At 34.2% G+C, this 22,632-nt stretch overlaps 2 protein-coding genes and 1 long non-coding RNA gene across 5 annotated transcripts; 2 read left to right on the plus strand and 1 right to left on the minus strand.

Annotated features, from left to right (window-relative positions):
* Nucleotides 1-1,770: 1,770 nt before the first annotated feature.
* Sans (SAM_USH1G_HARP domain-containing protein Sans) lies at nucleotides 1,771-7,651 on the plus strand. Of its 3 annotated transcripts, none has more exons than XM_075313367.1 (6): nucleotides 1,771-2,680; nucleotides 2,847-2,975; nucleotides 5,200-5,343; nucleotides 5,814-6,035; nucleotides 6,093-7,070; nucleotides 7,132-7,651. In XM_075313367.1, exons 2-6 carry the CDS (start codon nucleotides 2,953-2,955, stop codon nucleotides 7,295-7,297), a joined length of 1,533 nt encoding a protein of 510 aa, XP_075169482.1. In that variant the 5' UTR covers nucleotides 1,771-2,680; nucleotides 2,847-2,952; the 3' UTR covers nucleotides 7,298-7,651. The 3 variants fall into 3 exon arrangements, with proteins under 3 accessions (XP_075169482.1, XP_075169483.1, XP_075169481.1); XM_075313368.1 differs by having other exon boundaries at nucleotides 1,771-2,212; XM_075313366.1 differs by having other exon boundaries at nucleotides 1,771-2,975.
* On the minus strand, nucleotides 7,540-21,139 carry Mdr49 (Multi drug resistance 49). Its single transcript, XM_075313365.1, has 11 exons — nucleotides 20,962-21,139; nucleotides 15,206-15,351; nucleotides 14,439-14,632; nucleotides 14,226-14,370; nucleotides 14,058-14,158; nucleotides 12,407-13,995; nucleotides 12,144-12,319; nucleotides 11,812-12,078; nucleotides 11,292-11,737; nucleotides 11,063-11,225; nucleotides 7,540-10,764 (listed from the first exon to the last, which is right to left on the minus strand). The coding sequence occupies exons 2-11, from the start codon at nucleotides 15,329-15,331 to the stop codon at nucleotides 10,015-10,017; spliced, it is 3,957 nt and encodes a 1,318-aa protein (XP_075169480.1). The 5' UTR covers nucleotides 15,332-15,351; nucleotides 20,962-21,139; the 3' UTR covers nucleotides 7,540-10,014.
* Nucleotides 17,734-18,337, plus strand: LOC142241522 (uncharacterized). Its single transcript, XR_012723669.1, has 2 exons — nucleotides 17,734-17,955; nucleotides 18,018-18,337. It is a non-coding gene; the product is annotated as an uncharacterized LOC142241522 (long non-coding RNA).
* Nucleotides 21,140-22,632: the final 1,493 nt, after the last annotated feature.

The raw sequence follows: 22,632 nt of genomic DNA on the forward strand, positions 1-22,632 counted from the left end.
GGTGGAAAAATTGATTAGAAAGCGCATGTATTATCTAAATTTTAGCGCATTCAACTGAAACGTTTACCCCTAAACTCGCTGTAATATGTGTATTGTACCAACATATATTTCAAAGTATCTTCTACAGTGAGAAAACTTCTTAAGAATGTGCTGGTTTTAAATATTAGGTATTAAATACATGCTGAAATTGGTTCATTCGACATATGTTATGTAAAAATCGTATTTTGTTGTGAAATATTTTATAAATTTTGTATTGTCATTGCAAAAAACGAAGAGGGTAATGCGTTTTACAGACTATAAGTTATTCCGGACGGAATGTCGGTGTTTGTAAAGAATCTTACTGTGTGTCGGATCGATACGACTTGTCGGCGATGACAAAATAATCGGTAAATGTGTTATCGATCCCATAAACATGCAGCAGTATCGATTATGCCTTCGGACTTAACTTATAATGTGCACAATATATGTTCGACACGAGCACTGTCGTCCGGAATAACTGAGTCTGTAAAGGGCATAAAGCCTGGAATACACCTCTGCAAAATATGTTTATCGATATTAAATTAGGGTTTTTGGCTGATTTTTGACTTTTACAAAATTTTAAGAAGTTAAATTTTCCAAAATTTGAATTCTGCACTTCTGGCGAAAGTTTTTGCTACCCGTATGAAACTCTAAGGAAATGTTTGATACCCCTTATAAATACACAGGTAGCAAGCGATGGACGAGTGTACCAATTTTCTCACATAAGCAGACGACAAAACTGCTTTATCAAGCATTTCCCCTAGAGGATTTGTGTCATTTTGCTACCATAAGTCCAGTATGTATATGTAGCGGAAATTGAAAATTCCATTACGTGTCATTTTGCTTCCATAAGTCCATTGTGCACCTCTAGCGGAAATTTCCAATTGCCATGTATTTCATTTGAGGTGTATACCGGTCTACAAGAAACAAGTGATGAAACTGTTTTAGAGGCTTGCAAATAAATTCATTTGAAGAGCCAATGATAAAGTTTTGTCATGCATTTATCTTAGGGACAAAAGTAAACAGTCGATAACAATGTTTCACTGAATTTTCGGTAGCAAATATAGCTACGCATTTCTCATGGATAGCGAACATTTTGCTAGAGATGCAAAACAGACTTAAAAAATGTGTATTTGTGGAAAACTATAAACAATTATTAATAGAATTTTCTTTGAGTGTATTATATATTATTAAAAAACTAATAATTACTCTCCCTACTATTTGTATTATTAATGAAGCGGCCTCATATACATAGAACAGGCTATAGAAGTACACGTTTGTTGTATAGCAGCCCATATTGGCCACTCTCTTAGCCAGTTATGGGTTCCAACCAAAAACAATGGAAGATGAAGATGGGAAAATGGCAGCAGAGGGTATCAAACCATTGACGGCGTTCGATGCAAACGTGTCGTTTATGATTTTTTGTTCCACAAATTAAACTAAGAATAAAAAGAAATTTATATCAGGGAATGACGTAGAACAATCGGTCAAAAGTTTCTCATTATTATTTACACAAAATTTAACATCATTTGTGAGTTTTTAACAAAAAATATTGCAAATTAAAAATGAACGAACGTGTATGTATCGAACACCGTAAATGCAACTTTTGGTATGACGTCGCCCATTTTCCAATCTTCCTTTTCTATTGTTTTTGGTTCCAACACTCTGCTTATCAAGCATGTTACCATGATTGCGATCTAAACACTAGTATACGAAATGTGGCTAAAACAGGCATTGTAAGCCTCATTTGGAGTTAGTTGTGTTCTTTCTCTCTCCGTAATAACAACGCATCGGAAAAGTCAAATCGAAATTCACGGAATACAATTGAAATGCATTAAGTTTTCGCAAGTTTTTTTTTACTGTTCCTAAATGCATTTTTGTGGCAATATTACTATCGCAATATGAATTCATTGCAGATTTAAATGAATTACGGGTTTGACAAGAAAATAAAAAATATTGTAAAAAAATTAACAACTTCGCTGGTATTTCGTGTATGTTAGACAAAAGAAAGCTTCAGTGTTTTTTATGTTGGCCCTCTGAACTTGTCGGTCACAAAACCAAAGAAACTACCAGAGAAGAAAGCCACTACGTTGAAGTTGTTCGTTCATTCTCTTCAGTGTTTACTTCTGTTGGCTTAGAGACTATGGTTGAGTGAGAAAGAAGATTCAAGTCCAAGTGTTGCTTGTGGTAACAGGTAACAAACTTCATATAGGCGGAAAGCCAAACCAACAACTATAAATAACACAACAAATGTAGTGGCACAGTTGAATGAACATTGAAATATAGCGACAACCACCGAGCAACATCATCATCCAACATCTATCCCCGCTTGCATTACATCGCACATACAGTTCAAAATTTGAATGGAATCAATGTGGGGAGACTGGGTATTGGAACACAGAATGTATGTGGAACAACATTTTAATGAAACCCGTGAAAATTAATGAGTTTGCGTACATGTCTTGCTTTTAATGCTGGCTTCATACTGCGACAATACAACTTGAGTATCGAAATTTGTTGTAGCTGAAAATAATTGAGCCCACATGAAAGAAATACTTGATTACCAAAATACCTAATGTGTTGACGTACTTAGTGTTATACGTGTACATACATACATACATACACATGTATAGTTGGACATGAATTGTAATTCTGGAATCGGGTCAGTGATAACTAAACGTAAACAATAACAAAAATCAGTGATTTTCATTCATACTCAAACATTAAATTAGAACATGATTTGCATGCTTTAAATAACACACAAACACATTCTCTATTTGTCTCTTTGCTTGCTCTCTATCTCTCTCTTGCAACAATTTCTCATGAAGTTGTCAATCTACGAATTTTATTGTTCGCTGTACCCCCATTTCCTGTGGCGAAAGTGTTCTGAAGTTCTATTAATCAACGGAACGTGTATACCCCTTTCCCACCAGAATGTCATCTGATCGGTTTCACAAGTTAGTACTTATAACCTGTAAGATTCTTAGTTTTAAGTTTTCGTTTTTATCTTATCATAATGTACAATGTTTCCAAAGATAATGGAACATCATTAGAGATGTTTGAATTCTGGGAGAAAATTGTCTATGACATATCAATTGAAGCGCGGTATGCAGTTCTTGCGAAAATTCCTTTTGCATGCCAATAAAACAGTTTTGTCATGTAATTCGTATGGGAGAAAATGTAAAGAATCGATAACATCGTAGTAACGAAATTTTGTGAGAGCAATGTAGCGGGCTTGAAATTTAATATATTATATTATCTTTTAACTCATAAGTAGTTAATATTACGAGATTAAAGAAACAGCTAACTAAATGTTTTCTCTTTATGTATGCAATTTGCATTTTTTATTTTCTCAAATTACGAAAAGGTCAACGAGAATATTTAATACCATAATGTAATGACAAATGAATAATTTACATAAGTTTTACATACATTTAACAAAGACCTAAATTAAATTAAAATGCAATAAAATAAAATGTTACGGTATGAAGAGAAATTAAATTATACAAAACTCAATTAATTACTTTAACCCTTAAATGTACCAGATTATCGATTCCTCCGAAAAATATATAATATGCAAAATGGTAAAAAAGAACATCTACATACCACATTTTTTTGTTTAATGTTTATGGTTTTTTTTTTCTTTTTGAAAAACTAATGGTTGTATCTTAAAAAATGCAGTGCCTATTAAACAAATAAACAATTTGATTTAAGTAGAGAATAGAGATATTTATTTGTACACTACAGTTTTTTTTACCAACATTACTTTCCAATCGTGTTATTTAACTACAAATTTGTAGTTTTTTGAATTTTTGTTAAAAATTTGAGTTTCAATTTTAGCTTTAGATTACTCCGAAGTACTACAATAACGTTGTAATGTTTGAAATGCAAAAAAACTTGATTTCATAGAATTCGGTCAAAATTGTTGTTCTGGTTGTATCTTAAAAGATAGAGTGCGCCTTTAAGGGTTAAGGGTTGGTTGGTCAACTACCTTAGGGTAAATTACCAGTTAGTAATTTTTTTTTATATATAGGAGTCCATAAAAAATTATGAACTGTTATGAACCAATTTCCGCGTAGCAATTAGATTAGAAATTTGAAGTCAAATGTTGTGGTTTTGAATTATATGGGCTCTATAAACAAATATCGACTGATATGAACTAATTTGTGCATGGTTATTAGAGGCCGTCCACTAACATTACCCAATTTCAATCGGATCGGATGAAAATTGTTACAGAATTCAAATCTTGCGGGTCGGGATTGGGACTATATATTATTATGAACCGAAATGGGCTAATTTTCGCATTGACTATTAGAAAGCACACACAGAAAAAAATTTCACGAAAATTTTTCCAATTAAAGTTATAATTGAGTTTTAAAAAATATTTAATTAACAATTTAATTAGTTGAAATGTTTTTTTAATTGAAACAAGAATCAATTACAAAAATTAATAATATCGATTAATTTTTTAATTTACTTTCAATTAATTTTTTAATTGATACTATCATTTCTGTGATTGAAGACATTTCAATTAAAAAAATAATTGGATCAATTAATTTCGTGATTGAATCAGAAAAAAATTTTGTGTGCATACTGACATCACAAACCAACTTTCAGCTGGATAGAATGAAATTTGCTCCTCCAAGAGGATCTGGAAGTTAAATTTGGGTTCGGTTTATATTGGCTCTATATAAAATTATACAACAGATATGGTCCAAACTTTGTATGATTGTTAAAGGGCGTCTGCTAACATCACGTACCAAATTTCGGCCGGATCGGATCAAATTTACTCTTCTAAGAGGCTCCGGAATTCAAATCTGAGGATCGGTTTATCGACCGATATGGATCAATTTTATCATGGTCGTTAGAGGACGTCTACTGACATCACGTACTAAATTTCAACCGGATCTGATGAAATTTATTAATTTTTGCATGACTGTTAAAGGACGTCTAATGGCATCACGTACCAAAATTTAAACGGAGTGGGTGAACTTTGCTTTTCCAATAGGCTCCGGAAGTTAAATCTGGGGATCGGTTTAAGTAGGGGCTGGTTCCATTTTCAATAGCATGTAACCTATATCAATAAAAGTTACTACTTTTGCTAAAATTCAAGATGAATTAGAAATAACGACAAATTTTTTAATAGAAGAGATAAATGAGATTTTTTTTAAATAATTTCAGGGCCGCTAAGGATGGCTTATTGGAGGTTTTAAAGGAAGCCACACGAAAAGATGCCAACTCCAAGGACGATGACTCAATGACACCAGTTTTGTGGGCAGCATTTGAAGGTCATTTAGAAGCATTGCGCCTGCTATGTGGTAGAGGGTAAGTTTACTTGAATTCAAAGAAATTGACTCCCAAAACCCCAAATGTCGTGGAAAACCATAAATCAATAAAATCCCTAGCCCATTTTGGACTCTGTCCGTAGGATTAAAATCTCAACTATATCACTTTGGGATCTCGTGACACCTTTGAAACAAAAGGTATATATTTTCCACTATCGCCAATTCAATTGCAAAAATTGGCTCAGAACAGGATCTCAAAAAGAAAATTTGAATAAATTTTCCCAAAAATAAAATGATGTCACTCCTCCAGAACATAACAAGTTCGTGTTTCCATATACTTTTTTTTTTGGAGTCATACTTCATTTAGGTTTTGATACTCATTTTCTTAGGGCCACATTCATATTGTCCTGCTAAGCTCCGCATAAACTCATTTTTATTTGTTGATTATTTTTTTGGAAAGGGTATACGTGTTTTAATTCTATAGTTTTTATTTGTGTTTCATACATAAAGTGGCGATCCTGACAAATGCGATCAATTCGGCAACACCGCCCTCCACTTGGCTGCTGCCAAAGGTCAACTAAGATGTGTGGATTTTCTGGTGAAATTTGGAGTTAACATTTATGCCTTGGATATAGATAAACATAGTGCGAAGGATTTGGCAGCTATTAATAATCGTGATGAAATTTTAAGATATTTAGATGCAGCCACAGCTTCTTTTGAGACCACCGACAGGTAAGTCGTGATCCACGCCCTTCCTATGAAAAATCAAATACTATTGTGTAATTTTAGAAAAAAAGCCAAAGCTATGAAAGAATTGGCCGAGAAGAATTGTGAGAAACGAATTAAGGAATATATGAAACGTCAACAGAGACAAGATCAAGATTTCAAGGATACCAAGAATCATCCAACTCATAGTGCCAATGGAAAATCTGGAAAAATGCTCTCCACCTTAAAACAAAAAATCTGGTCCAGTCAAGGAAATTTACATAAAATAGCAAAAGAAAATTCTCCCTCTTCTGCTGTTGTGAGTGGCGGTGGAGGAGGAGTTAAGTTCAGTGAATTGGTGCAAACTGGTAGTTCGGGTGGAACAAGTGCTGGTTCTATGACAAGTCGTAAAGGTAATACATTTTCCAAATCGAAGACATTTAGCCAAGATACTGGTTTCAAGATTGGTGAAATGGAGCCAGATGGTCGAAGGACCATAACCTCATTGAGTGGTGTGCAGAGAGATTCTGAAGTTATGTATGTGGGAACATTTAGTTCCAACGAAGATAATTGCAAACGTGGCAAAATAAATGGTCTCTTCGAAAGGGAGGAAAATGGTAATTCCGATGCTGAATCATCGAATCAAAAATCACCTTATACAGCTACTTTATCGCGATCATTTTCACAACCGGATATTTTGGGTGATAATGAGGCCAGTGATACACTAAGACCTGAAATAAACATACAAAGACCTTCGGGTCTATTTGATCGGCCCATGTTGGGAAGCATAGCCTTTCGGCGATCTGTTACGGCCGCTTTGAGTCAATTAAATACCGATGTGTATAGTGGTATGGAGGAAAATACCAACAATACTCAATCCTCAACACGTAGTAGTTCGATGTGTTCTAAATCTCGATCGGCTAAGCAGAGATCATTTTTGAATCTGACCGATTCAGACTCGGATGGAGGGGACGGCTTTAGTGATGATGATGATCAAGATGTGGCCGGTGGTCCCATACAAAGATTTTTAACCGTATGGGGCTTGGAAGAATATCTACATATGTAAGAAAATGATACGAGAAAAATAATTTCTAAATAACATTTGTTTTTATTTTTTATTCAGATTCCAAAAGCAACAAATTGATTTGGATACTTTACTTTTGCTTACCGAAGCTGATCTTAAATCTTTGGGCTTGCCCTTGGGACCTTTTCGTAAATTGAGTTTTGCTATACAGGAGCGTAAGAATGCCCTCAGTAATCCTGGTGCTATTCGTGATTCTCATTTGTAGACTCATCTAATCTCCAACATCGCTACAGTATTCATGTTTGCCTTCTAGTTTTGTTTTTGCATTGGCTTAAGTCCAGTAGTAAGTTACTGTTTCACTGGCAAAATCATAATTTTTATTTATTTATTTTCGAGAAAGAAAATATACTAAATTGATGCTGATGTATTTTATTGCTGTTTTTTACAATTCAATTTTGATTTTGACCCGTAAAACACGAACTTAGTACCAAGACTAAACAGGAGGTATTTCTGGTTTTATAAGAAGAAACATAATTTGTTCTATTTATTAGTTCCTAAGTTATTTTCATTGAAAATATAATACATGTATACAGATTTAAAATAATTTATATACATAAAACATTTTTCTTATTTATACTATTAATTCTATAGATATTTTTATATATAATTGCTAATTGTGGACCGTTCAGATACTCGTTACATTTACGCGATTTTGCGGTAGCATCCCTAAAATGCATAATTTGTTGTCGACGACATAATCGATACTGCTACGAATTTACGATGACGACTGGACACAGAAAGTTTTTATTATCACACAAAAATAGTTATCACCCATGTTTGTTTTCTTGTAATTACAACTGTAATTCGATTAAAATATTAATTGATCCAATTATTTTTTTTTTATTAAAACAAAAATTGGCTGGATCAATTATCCATTAAAAAATCAAACAAAAAGTATTCGAATTGTTTTCAGATTATTAGTACAACCAATCTTAAAATCCAATTTTCATTTTGAGCAACTATGTTAGGTGGTTTCATTCTCAGAATGAGAATTAACGGGCACTTGTCCCCGAAATTGGGGATATATTTTCATGAATGGGTATGAAGCTTTTGAGTTGAGGACTTGAAGATTTTGTGGGTAATTTTTTCGAAATCGGTCTAGTATAATACATCAGGTTTACATGAAATTCTTTTTACATTATTACATCATTATTGTCAAAATTTATAGAAGAAAACATTGCTCATATTTATTACACAGCATAGAAACAATCTCAGGATTTTATTTGCTAATTTATAATTTTACTCAGTCTGACTAGGACAATTTTCTACAATTGTGAAATAATTTCGTGAAGACTCAGACCTAAATGTAACACCATTATCAGTGTATATCAATAATTTGGACAATAAATATATAAATGATGAAGATTGTTCACCGTCTTATTGATTGTGTATATAGAAGTTCATATATAGAAGTTCACAGCTATCCTGGTTTTGTGTTTTAGATTTTGATCTTATTGCATGAAAAAATTGTAGGTACGACAAAAATTTTATATTATTTCCAATTTAACAACTATTACTGATTTTCTACTGCAGAGAATATTTCTTTATTTTTCCATAAAAACTTGTAAAAAATTTACTGACACGAAAGTCTCGCAATTTGGGGACAAGATCCAGAAAAACACTGGTACCACTTTTAGGGACACGACATTGGTATTAACTCAATAAACACAAGCATTGGATAAGTGTTTATATACAACATCCTTTCAAACCTTTTTGCAATGAATTAACTTTCAATTTGGGAAATTTTTGAGAAACCCGTATTCACAAGAATAATCAGACATTACACTCAACAGTAAAATTCTACATAATTTCTCAAATTACAAAAACATTTTAATGTTTCAAACGCTTTGGTGAATGTGTTGAATGCAAGGAATTCGGAGAACATGTAACATGTTCGTCGCAACCACTTTATTTTCTCGGAAATTATGTTACTGACTTCGGCAATGTTATGTTTGCGAGTAATCAATATTTTGGCAACAATGCTGCCATGGTCAACTTGAAATGGTAAAATTGTGCTCTGAAATATTTTTTGGGATGATAATATTTCTTCTCTAGGTGTGGAAATCAATTGAAATCATTCCGAGTCAAATCAGCGTTGCCATATTTTTTATGTAAAATCTTCAAAAAAGACGTCCAAATAAAAGTGTAATACAATTTCTTTTTATTACAACTTTTGGGAGATTCATATCACACAATTGCATCTCTATGTATGTATTTTCTACTGAAATCTTAAAGGAGGCAAAAAAGTAGTATCCATGAAATTCTTTACAACAAAATAAAAAAAATCCGATTGTTTTAATGGCTCGTAAAACGATGGTAACTGTGATTTGCCTTTCTGGGATTCTAATTACAGTTGCAATAGGGATGTCGTCTTCTGACATATATTCCCCAAAATTGTTGTCTGTCTGTTTAACCAGTCGATTATTGAAATAAAAGGGAATTTAGAAAAGGACACAAATTTACAATATTTTGCCTATACATCGTGGCAATTTGTAGAAAAAAATGTATTTTCAGTTTCTACAATGGTTCAACGGGATGGTTTTCTGAGACAATTTGCTGACCTTTGGACTCCCACTCAATGTCTTTATCATGCTTGTTCTCTCCTGAATTTTTCCACTGGATTATTTTCCCTTACCAAATAGTATCAAAATATTATTTCAGTATTCGTGCCTGAATCATAGCCTCTTGTGTCATGAGTCACAATATTTGCCACAAGAGTCTAGGCCTTGTCTCCCAATCTTGGCCAGGCCACTCGGCCATCAAATAATATTTTCCGTTATGTCTTCGTTTTGGTTATAGTTACATCCATGGTTTTATGTCGACAAATTAGAGTTGCCAACTTTGTTTTTCAATGCAATATTTTGTTTAATGTGAACGGCCCATCAAGCTTACTCTGAGATTATGAAGAATTGTCGCCACAACTTAGGCAACTTGTTGCATCAAATATAGATCATAGTACAATCCCTTTTTGGCCATCAACTCATCATGGGTACCCTTTTCAATGATCACACCCTTTTTGAGTACACAAATTAAATCAGCATCATGTACTGTAGTTAATCTATGGGCTATGGTTACACACGTTCTACCACTGCGAGCTGCATCCAAAGCCTCCTGTACAACTTTTTCACTTTCCATATCCAAAGCCGATGTAGCTTCATCCAATATGAGGATCGTAGGATTTCTAACCATCGCTCTAGCAATTGCAATACGCTGCTTTTGTCCCCCTGATAACTGTGTACCTCTGCTTCCCAGCGACGTGTTGTAGCCTTGCGGTAGGGAGGTTATAAAATTATGTATATTCGATTTTTTCGCAGCCTCAATAATCTCAACCATGGGTATATTATCACGGAAATTATCTCCATACGCTATGTTCTCAGCTATGGAACGATCAAAGAGTACTGGTTCCTGTGAAACTAAACCCATTTTTGAACGCAGCGTATCGATGGGTAAGTCAGTAGTGGAAATGTTGCTAAGATTTACCGAACCGTGTACGGGATCATAATAACGCAAGAGAAGTTGGACACAGGTGGATTTTCCGGAGCCGGAGGGTCCCACAAGTGCTACTGTAGTGCCTTTGGGTATGTCCAAATTAAAATTGTTTAGAATAGGTATTCCTTTGCGGGAGGGATATTCAAAGAAGACCTCATTGTAGGTTATGTCACCATCGCATATCTAAAAGAGATGGAATTTGAATTATCAGTGCAAATATTGGCTTAACTAATTAAGGTTAGGATTGTTTATTGTAAAGTACTCGTAATTGTCTCAGGACTATAGGAATCTCCGAAACTCACAGGAATTGAAATACAAAACGAAATCTTTCAACGTCTAGCAGTCCAAAAGGGAAGACTTAGGGTGAAATTTAATCGTCAAGTGTTATAAGGAATTCGTTGGTTCAAAACAAGTAATCGCTAATTTCTGGCGTGTTTATCTATCTTTGAATGGAAAAAATTGTGATTTGTCCTAAACTTACCTCTTGTGCATTTGAAGTTGACAATGGCTCTCTTTTCATTTTTGGTACACGTTGAAAAAGATTGAGCAAACGTCCTGCCGACAGTACAGCTTCATTAACATTCGGAGTATATGCCAAAGCTTGACCCAACATCCATGATCCAAATATTAAAGCTTCAGACACTCTAGAATGAGACAAGACCACGAATTAATTGGCTTACATGCCGTGCAAAAGCAAAACTATTCTTTACTTTATAATATTTTCGTATGGAATTTTCCCATCGGCTACTAAAAATCCTCCATAAAACAATGATATGCCATAAGCCAAAAATGGTGCACATTGACCCACTCCAAAGACTGTACCACGATAGCGTAGCTTTTTCGCACAAGCTTGGTCAACCAAATCAATCTGTGCACTGTAACGCTTTACGATATCTCTTTCCTGTCCCAAACTGGTAACTGTGCGAATATTGGATATAGCCTCAACGGCAACTTGTGAGGCCTTTTCAACGGCTGCTTTTTCGTCCATTACAAAGGATTCGGTAAATCGTGCTTCCAGAAGTATGGACACACATACAAAGGGGACAGTGATTAAAGTAACCAAGCTCAATTTCCACGAGTAGGTAAAGGCCACAACAATACCAACTGTTAAGGTAGATAGAGCTTGAACAATTATGCCCACACGAGCTCCAGTAGCCTGAAGGGGGAAGGCAAAAATGAAATTACATTATAACATTTGGTCGATCATTCTATCCAAAAATCTCCACTTACTCCTTGGACATTTGCACAATCACCTGCCAGACGGGCACACATAGCCCCCACCGAGTTGTTTTCATCATCGAAATAGCCAACTTCTTGCTTCAACAGAGTTGCGAAAGTCTTATTCCTAAGACGTGAAGTCATTTTTACGCCAGCCGTTGTGAACATGTACGATTGTATTAATGTTCCAAGCCCAGCCACTATACCAATCACCAGGAACATGTACGAAAGAAAATTCGCTTCGGATCTGATGAGGTCATCATCTTCTTCTCCCAGTATCTGCAAATATTTAAATCCACTTTAGGAACTCCAGTATACCAATTAATACAAAATGATCATCATACGCCAAAGAAATCTCCAAATAAGATTGCCCATATGGGAAAGGTAGCACCATGCATCATTGAGGCAATGCAACCAACCACTAAGAATTTCCATTCTGGACCATTTAAGCGCATCAATTGTAGAAAGGAAATGTCATATTTTTCAACTTGTTTCCGCTTTTTCTTTTTGTGGGCACTCTCTTGGGTTGGCAAAGAAGGTAAAGAAGCGGGGGAAGAGTAATGCAATTAGAAGATAATTTGAGTGGTCGCACATGTTGTTTACTTACTTTTTACTCCAATACCTCCATTTGCCTGCAGTGAGCCCTCATAACCTCTGTTAACCACCCCCAATTTGGATTCATCAAAGTCCTCATCACTAACATCCCCTTCATCGCTGTTGTCGTTCTCGTTGTCATCATCAGCATTCTTATTCGAGTTGGGATTTGTTTGGAATTCGTAATGAGATTTCTCTCCTTTTGCATTTTCTTGTTCGTTACGCTGTGATATTTTCACCAGTTCATAGTATAAACCACCCTTGGCCATGAGTTGCTCATGTGTACCCTGTTCAGCTACCACACCATTCTTGACAAAGACAATATTATCCGCATTGGTAATGGTGGAGAGACGATGAGATACCACCAACGTTGTTCTACCTTGACTGGCTATTTCTAAGGCATCCTGGACTCGTCTCTCTGAAGTGGGATCCAGGGCCGAGGTAGCTTCATCTAGGAGAAGAATTTTGGGGTCTCTAATCAAGGCTCTGGCTATGGCGATACGCTGTTTCTGCCCTCCTGACATTTGTGCACCTCGCTCTCCCACCATTGTCTGGTACCCATGGGGTAATTTGACTATGAAGTCATGGCAATTGGCTATACGTGCTGCCTTTTCTATTTCCTCCTGGGTACAGTCAGTCTTACCGTATCTAATATTCTCCTCTATTGTGGTGGCAAATAGGACGGGCTCTTGGCCCACTACACCGATTTGTGAACGCAACCATGCCACATTCAAGCTACGTAGATCCCTACCATCCAGCCTCACAGATCCATGCAGAGGATCATAGAAACGCTGCATTAATTGCATGGCTGTGGATTTACCACAACCAGAGGGACCCACAAAGGCTACCGTCTGACCCGATTTGATGTTGAGCGATAAACCTTTTAAAACCTCAACGTCCGATCGAGCAGGATAGCGAAAGTAAATGTTGTCAAATTCGATATGCCCCACTACCTCATTGGGTTTCTCGCCTCTCGTATCGAATGGGTCTATGTTGGACTTGCGATCTATAGTGGAGAAGATGTTATAGGCAGCTCCCCTCGCCGTTGCAAACGATTCCAAATGGGGCGTAGAGAATCCCAGGTTTTGTGCACCCATTATAACACCGAACAATATGATGACCAAAACAGCTGGAGTGTATTGTCGGTTCTCTTCGAAACGGTCGTCTATGATTAAGCGAACTCCATACCACATGGCAATGGCATAACAGCAATAGATAATAAACCACATGGTACCGGCTCCTATACCCGAATACAGGCCCTTTTTCCGGCCCACAACTTCGGCAGGTAATAAACGTTCAGCGAAACGATTCTGTTCCTTGCGTTCTCCACTGAAAGCGAATACAGTGCGTATTCCGCCCAAAACTTCTTCGGCGACGGATCCTGCTCCAGAATAGGCTTTTAACTCTTTTTCTGTTAGGGAACTTTGAATTTTAGCCACCAAAGCAGTGGATACAATAATCAAAGGACAACTTGCCACTACCACAAGAGTCAATTCCCAACCATAGATGAAAGAGGCTACTATGGCCACCACAAAGGTCATTATGAGATAGACGAAAATGGAAATTTTCTCATTGATTCCTTCCTTCATCTTATTGAGATCTCTGGAAGCCAAAAAAGTGTTTATGTTGAAATTCTTTATCTTCAATAATTTTGCGAAACTTACTCTGACATTTGACTGGCAAAATTTGTTCCAGATGATGTATCGAACCATGACATGTCTTGTCTCAATATGGATTCCAAATATATTTTCCTTATACGGCCAAGCTATTACAAATAGAAATAATTCGTTATGAACATTTCATTGTTTTGATGGAAAAGTTAAATTTCTTACCTGTCTCATAGCTACCCTGTTTAAGATATCCACTGCAATGGCTATTACAATTAAGAGAGCCACAGCCCCAACTAATGTTCCTAGACCAAAAGCTATGGTATCTTCTCGTATGGCCTGCATGTTCTCTTCATAGGTTGCATTTGTCCTGCCGTAAGAAATAAAATAATTTTCCCAAAATCTTCGAAATTTTCTTATCATCCAATTTGATCTTACAGTATTCTACCACCTCCAAATAAACGGAGAAACAATGTGGAGGATGATGTTCCAATTCCCAAAGTTCGATCCACCAATAGCGATGTAAACTCACCATATATCACAATTGAATAGGGCATACCAGTCGAAGCCAAAGAAGCAAATAAAATGCCAAAAGCAATGAGACATCTTTCTCCGACAGTGGAATATCGAAACTATTTGAAGGAAAAAGTGTGATGTGAAAGTTTAGTTCTTTAGAAGTTATCTGATTTTATTGAATTGTGGCCAAAAGCTTGACGAATCATGTTGAAGATTCTTTTAAGGCACTATTAAGACAATGGATATTATGCGGACAAATGACATTGAGAAAAATCCTCTCTAAAAGCCATACTCAAAAGAAGACAATAGTGGAGAGTATGGGAAAAGAAAGTAAGTAGAAGATAGAGTAAAATGGACAGTTATGTTTTTCGATATATTACAGGTCAAGATTAACCGAGATGCTTGAATGTGATCTGGAAGAAGACAAAAATATATCCATTCATAAAAAATAAGATTGTTTAGAAATTCATGGCTAAGATTACACCTATATCTGACGAGGCGAAAACATCAATCAAAGCAAGGAAATGGATCAGAGATGTTGGACACTACGCCGGGAAGTAGTAGGCTCAAAATGGAGCCTGAATACTGAAGGTATCACTCTGGATACTCTAATTAGTCCGATCCTGACATGACATCAATTGACATTACAAACTTTTTAGACCACATCTAATGAATATAGACATACATACCAATTGAAGGAATGATATTCCTGCCGGTTTCTCTTTTTTCGTAAGATCTGGTTGAGGTTCCTCTTTTTCATTCGTAGAATTTGAGAATTGATTTACAACGTACTTCTTTTTCGATCCCTCTTCCATTTTCTAAAATACTCGAGACACTGTAAATACGAAAAAGAATTTATTATTGATTTATAAAGAAAAGAAAATCTATTGTATATGGAATAAATCTTTTCACCTTTTGAATCAGGGAAATTTTTAATTAATCAATAATCTTTTTGCTATAAATTTATATGATAGTCACTATCTAGAGTTCAACAAATCACACAGACGACATTAGTTTTGCAAATGGTAAGAAAATATTTTGAAATCATACACTACGTAACATTTAAGCTTTTGTCTAATCTTGTCATTGTTAAGGCATTGTTACGAAGTGTTGTTTATTATTTTGGTAAATTTAAAAGAAAAATAGTGTATACCAACTGTGTAAATATTATTTAATCTGGCCAATGAACTAGACTATAGCACAGTGTTTTATTTTACTTTTTTAATTCCAAAAAAAACTATATAGTTTTCCTTCAAGTCGGAAAGTCATATAAAATAGCACAAAAAATTATTTGTTGTCTTCAATCACGAACTTAATTGATCCAATTAATTTTTAATTGAAATTTCTTCATTCACAGAGATGATAGTATCAATTGAGAAACTAGTTGAACGTCAATTAAAAAATTACTAGCATAAATTAAAAATTAATTGATACTATTAAAAAATTAATTGATACTATTATTTATTGTGATAGATTTTTGTTTCAATTAAACAATTTGTTGAATCAATTAAAAATATATTTCAATAAAATATTTTTAAAAACTTTAAATTATCTCATACTCCAACTATTTGACAATCTTCGCCAAGTTCCTTTTTCATTTCAAATTCGACTTTTTTATTTAAAAAAACTCTATTAGTCAATTTGAGTTATTGTAATAAATCGATCCTTGCTCATTTTTATACCCACCACCATAGGATGGGGGGTATATTAACTTTGTCATTCCGTTTGTAACACATCGAAATATTGCTCTAAGACCCCATAAAGTATATATATTCTGGGTCGTGGTGAAATTCTGAGTCGATCTGAGCATGTCCGTCCGTCCGTCCGTCCGTCTGTTGAAATCACGCTAACTTCCGAACGAAACAAGCTATAGACTTGAAACTTGGCACAAGTAGTTGTTATTGATGTAGGTCGGATGGTATTGCAAATGGGCCATATCGGTCCACTTTTACGTATAGCCCCCATATAAACGGACCCCAAAATTTGGCTTGCGAGGCCTCTAAGAGAAGCAAGTTTCATCCGATCCGGCTGAAATTTGGTACATGGTGTCAGTATATGGTCTCCAACAACCATGCAAAAATTGGTCCACATCGGTCCATAATTATATATAGCCCCCATATAAACCGATCCCCCGATTTGGCTTGCGAGGCCTCTAAGAGAAGCAAATTTCATCCGATCCGGCTGAAATTTGGTACATAGTGTTAGTATATGGTCTCTAACAACCATGCAAAAATTGGTCCACATCGGTCCATAATTATATATAGCCCCCATATAAACCGATCCCCCGATTTGGCTTGCGAGGCCTCTAAGGGAAGCAAATTTCATCCGATCCGGCTGAGATTTGCTACGTGATGTTAGTATATGGTCTCTAATAACCATGCAAAAATTGGTCCACATCGGTTCATAATTATATATAGCCCCCATATAAACCAATCACCAGATTTGATCTCCGGAACCTCTTGGAAGACCAAAATTCATCCCATTCGGTTGGAATTTGGTACGTGATGTTAGTATATGGTATCCACCAACCATGCAGGAATTGGTTCCTATCAGTCCATAATTATATATAGCTCCCATATAAACCGATCCCCAGATTTGAACTTCGGTGCCTTTTGGAGAAGCAAAATTCATCCGATCTGCTTGAAATTTGGTACGTGGTGGTAGTATATGATATTTAACAAACATGCCAAAAATGGTCCATATCAGTCCATAATCGTACATAGTCCCATATAAACCGATCCCGATATTTGGTTTTGGAACCTCTTGGAGGAGCAAATTTCATCCGAGTGAGTTGAAATTTGGTACATTGTGCTAATATATGGTCGTTAACAACCATGCCTAACTAGGTCCATATCGGTCTATAGTTATATATGGCCCTCAGATAAATCGATCCCCAATCACACAAAAATTGGTCCATATCAAGTTCGTAATTGTATATAGCTCCCATATAAGCGACCCCCATATTTCAATTCTGGCTCTCTACGTACAAAAAGTCCATATCGATTCGTAATTATTTGTAGACTTAACTATACATAACTTTTTTGTCTAATATATACCATGTATGGACTAAATCACAATTTAGAAAACGATGTTAAGAAGTTTTAAGATACCACAACCCAAGTAATTCGATAGTCTTTCGTAGAAGTTTCTACGCAATCCATGGTGGTGGGTACATAAGATTAGGCCTGGCCGAACTTGCGGCCGTATATACTTATTAGAAAGTCGATTAGTCGAAAAACGGGACAATTACTGGGAGAAGATAAACCACCACTGAAAAATTTTTTAATGTTCGGCCAAATCTGATATTGAACCGCCGACAAGGCGGACATGCATATTTTTGTGATAAATTTGTATTCGTCTCCCAAATCCCTTCGTTAGTCAAAATGGCTTTTAGAACACCTACAGGCCTACTTAGAGTTGATGACCCCTCATTCGGTTGGTAAGAGTACTTTTGTCTCCATCGAATTAAAGAAAAAACATAAAATTTTTTCTTCAATTTAGCATCGGTAATACCTGTGACCATTTCACCCTTCGAAAATCCCTAGAAAACGCAGACCTTCATCTTCCTGGAAATTGGAAATGGTTTCGTAAGCGCTTGGTAGTGGTAACCGTTTCAGTGGCAATAGGATATGGACAAATACCACATACACCATACATAGCATTCAAAAGCTTCCTCGTTTCGAATCGCTCTTAGATATTGATCGTTTTATTGAATCCCCACTTCTACACACGGTAAAAACAGAAATACCAGTAAGATTTGTTATTTTTGTTAAATATTTACTTTTATTTATAAATAGTTCTGCGATTGTAGATAATTTTAATTTTTTTGAAGTATTTAATATCGTGTGTGACAAATAATATTAAAAATAAATCCAAGAACACTTGTCATTGAATATTTTAACAGGTTTTTGGTTTATATATAAATATTTCATCCATATGCTTTCTAACATTGAAAACCAATAGAGAATTTAGATATACACGGACGAAAAAGACTGTTTTTCATATGTTTGGGTGTAAAAATTATATGATTGGAACATAAATTTTTAACACAATATTTTTAAGTGCAAGCATATAATGTTCATAAACTAGCATAATATGTTTGGGACATATATATGTTTGGGACATATATGTTTGGGACATATATGTTAATATGTTAGAACATATTATGTTTGGGACATAAAATGTTTGTAAATATAATATGCTTAGATGCAAACATATATTAATTTGGAAATAGTCTATAAACATATATGTGTTTAGAAAGAGAGACCTAGAGAGCATGCTGCAAGTAAAATAATGGAAGTAACCAATTGGCGCCTTAAAAATATATCCACACAAAGAAAATTTCATTAATTTGTTTTACTAGCAGTGTATGCCCTAAGGTGAAATATAATATGTTTGAACAATACAAACAATATTTTGTTTGCACCTGAAGATATATATGCTTGAAGCAAAATGTGTTTGGGGTATATGTTACAGAAGCGATCTTTTTTGAGGGTGTAGCTTCCATAAACGTCTGATTTGGAGTATTATTGCGGTTTCCGCTCGTATCAAAAACAATGTACCCAGATTAAAAAAAATCGACCACATTTAAAAAGAAAAAACTTATTTTGAAGTTTGTCAATTTTTTTCCTATAGAAAATTTTGTCATTTTTTTTTCTATAGAAAATTTTGCCAAAATTTCATTTCTATAGAAAATTTTGCAAAAATTTCATTTCTATAGAAAATTTTGCTAAAATTTCATTTCTATAGAAAATTTTGTCAAACCTTTTTTTCTATAGAAAATTTTGTAAAATTTTTTTTCTATAGAAAATTTTGCCAAAATTTTATTTTTATAGAAAATTTTGTCAAAAGTTTATTTCTATAGAAAATTTTGTCAATTTTTTTTCTATAGAAAATTTTGTCAAAATTTTATTTCTATAGAAAATATTCTCAAACATTTTTTTTATAGAAAATTTTGTCAAAAATTTTTTTTCTATAGAAAATTTTACCAAAATTCATTTCTATAGAAAATTTTGCCAAAATTTCATTTCTATAGAAAAGTTTGCCAAAATTCATTTCTATAGAAAATTTTGTCAAACCTTTTTTTCTATAGAAAATTTTGTAAAAATTTTTTTCTATAGAAAATTTTGTCAACATTTTATTTCTATAGAAAATTTTGTCAAAAGTTTATTGCTATAGTAAATTTTGTCAATTTTTTTTCTATAGAAAATTTTGTCAAAATTTTATTTCTATAGAAAATTTTCTCAAACATTTTTTCTATAGAAAATTTTGTCAAAATTTTATTTCTATATAACATTTTGTCAACATTTTATTTCTATAGAAAATGTTGTCAAAATTTTATTTCTATGGAAAATTTTCTCAAACATTTTTTTCTATAGAAAATTGTGTCAATTTTTTTTTTCTATAGACAATTTTGTCAAAATTTTATTTCTATTGAAAATTTTGTTAAAATTTTATTTTTATAGAAAATTTTGTCAAAATTTTATTTCTATAGAAAATTTTGTCGAAAATTTTTTTCTATAGACAATTTTGAAAAATACATGAAGGAAGCGAAACCTCATTTGTGTTTAATATAAACGAAATCGGCTGTGATTTTTGGTTTATTTTTGATTTTTTTGATAAAACTTTAGTTTAAAGAAGAGCAAGCAAAAGCCGCATCTTTTGTTTGGAATCAATACCAAAATCCTTAAGGGAAGGTCAAAATCTTTGGAGCCAAATAAAGTCTTTGAGTGTATTGATATATGCAAAAAAGTAAAAAAAATGTTAAAATTTGGGTGAATTTTCAGACTAAAAATTTTAAAATACTCATTTTTGATGAGAATGCATGGATTATTCTCATACAAATGAAAGGAACTTTAAAAAATACCGCAAATTGATTCGAATTCGAGTGACTGGTTTACTTTCGAATGGCGTTTCGCTCGGCATACAGGAACAGGGCACAAATACGCAGGTTCAAATCACACCATCCGCGATTTTTTTTCTTATATTTTTTTATTTGTTAAGTTTACACATCGTTTCTATCTCGCAATCTTCGACATATTTTTTGTGTTAATATATTTTTTTCATCTACATTCAACAAAAACACAACCTTCTTAAATAATGTTAGGAGAGAGATTTTTAATTTTATTTCCATTGCTGCCTTTTCCAATGAGTTTTTAATCTTTTGTTTATGCAACATTTAATTGTCCAAAATGTAGTTTTTCATTTAAAACGGTCACAATGGCGTACAAAATAACTGCATTGGAAGTGGCAAAGCATGGATCCCGGGAAAAAATTGTTTGTGGAACAACTTCCAATTTTTTTTGCTGCATCTTTGCGTGTGGATAAATTCAATAAAATATCTCTGAAAAACACTACGATATCAATGATTTGTCAAATGATAGAAACACTTCTGGATATCTATACAAAAATCACAAATGTTTTTTTGTATTCGAGATAAAATTACCATAAACTAGGATCTTCGAATTAAATGTGCATGTGGAACCGAACACCCGTTAATCTTTTTTAAACGACTCGTAAAATAAAACTAATTCGGATACTATTATGACTATACCAGATGTATACCATTCGCCAACCACGAACCGATTTGGTGCGAATTCTATGAGCAATTGCAAAATACTAAACTTCATATTTTGACAAAACCTTTCAGAACGACTTCGAGATTCGTTTGTTCGGCTAATTCGTTCGACACACACTAACAATCCTATGGAATGATTTTCCTCCAAAGGGTATTTCATCAGTGTCATTTGAAAAATCCATAGGTCATATATATGAGTTTAAATAGTGGTGGGGCCAATAAATACGTACCATCCACTCATTATTAGCAATATAGCGCTATTATAGACCGATAACAAACAATGGGGGCGTAATAAAATCATCCAATCCAATATATGGACTAGGTAAGAGACTTGATGAAGAAGTGAGTGTTAGAATTTGCGTTTGCATATTCTCAAGAGCTTGTAAATGAATATAAACAAAGCAAAAGTGGTGGTTTGTTATCCTCAATGGACAGAGACGTAGTAAAACATTAATGTTTTTGGAAAGTGGGGGAGGGGGTTTGTGGGATTATGGCAGTAACCGCAAAATATACATAATTTTTTGTCTTCATAACATTTATGAAAAAAAATCAGTTTTAGGTTTAATTTTCAATCGGTTGACAAATGCTCGTATCGAAAGTCGAAATTTGATCTGAAAAGCGCCGCTGGTAAGAAGTTAGAGCACGCCATATTATAAATCCATTTCGCTCCGCTGTTTGATTTCTCAAATATTTTAAACGAATTTTGGTATAAAATCCTAGCTTAAACACCACCCCGCTTCCTTGCTGTATTCTTAGTATAGGGAGGGTAGGGTTTTAAGTTCAATTTCTGAAATCCATAGTTTTCCTTTTAAATTAATTAAAAAAAAAAAAATAAATAAAAAAAGAAAATTAAAATTAAAAAAAAAACAAGTAAGTGGAAAGTCGGGCGGGACCGACTATATCATACCATAAACCATCCCTACTAAATTAGAAAACATTAGCATTTGTGAGTTATGTGTGATATTAGAAGCTATAGTTGATTTTGCGAACAGAGAGTTAGTATGCGACTAATATTGATTCCATTCTTAAAAAATAGGAATTCGCTCAAATGGTAAAAAATCCAAATTTGTGAAAATCGGCCAATATATTTATGCAAGAGCAACATGTATGTCTAAATACGATCGTCCAATACATTAAAATTTGAAATTTGAGTAACATTGCTTAATAAATAAGAGTATTAAAGGGTGATACGGTCAAAATATGGTCAAGGGAAAACGCGTGGAAATCGGTGAAATCGTTTATTTAAAAAATCAAATTAAATTTCCTTTTCAAGTTCAATTAGTATAAAATTCAGGAAAAATATTCAGTTAGGCTTTCGCTTTTCCAAATCCGAATTTCCGGGCCTCACGCTTGACACCTGCCATCAGATTTTGTACAGCCACCTTGTCCTTCTTCGCCGCAGAAAGCCAGTTTGCCTTGAACTGCTGCTCGTCCTTAGAAGTTTTTTTGGTCTTCTTTAGGTTCCGCTTGATAATAGCCCAGCATTTCTCAATTGGGCGGAGATCTAGCGTGTTGGGAGGGTTCTTGTCCTTGGGAACC

The sequence above is a fragment of the Haematobia irritans genome, chromosome 5 (genome assembly GCF_050003625.1).
Source record: "Haematobia irritans isolate KBUSLIRL chromosome 5, ASM5000362v1, whole genome shotgun sequence".
NCBI lineage: Eukaryota > Metazoa > Arthropoda > Insecta > Diptera > Muscidae > Haematobia > Haematobia irritans.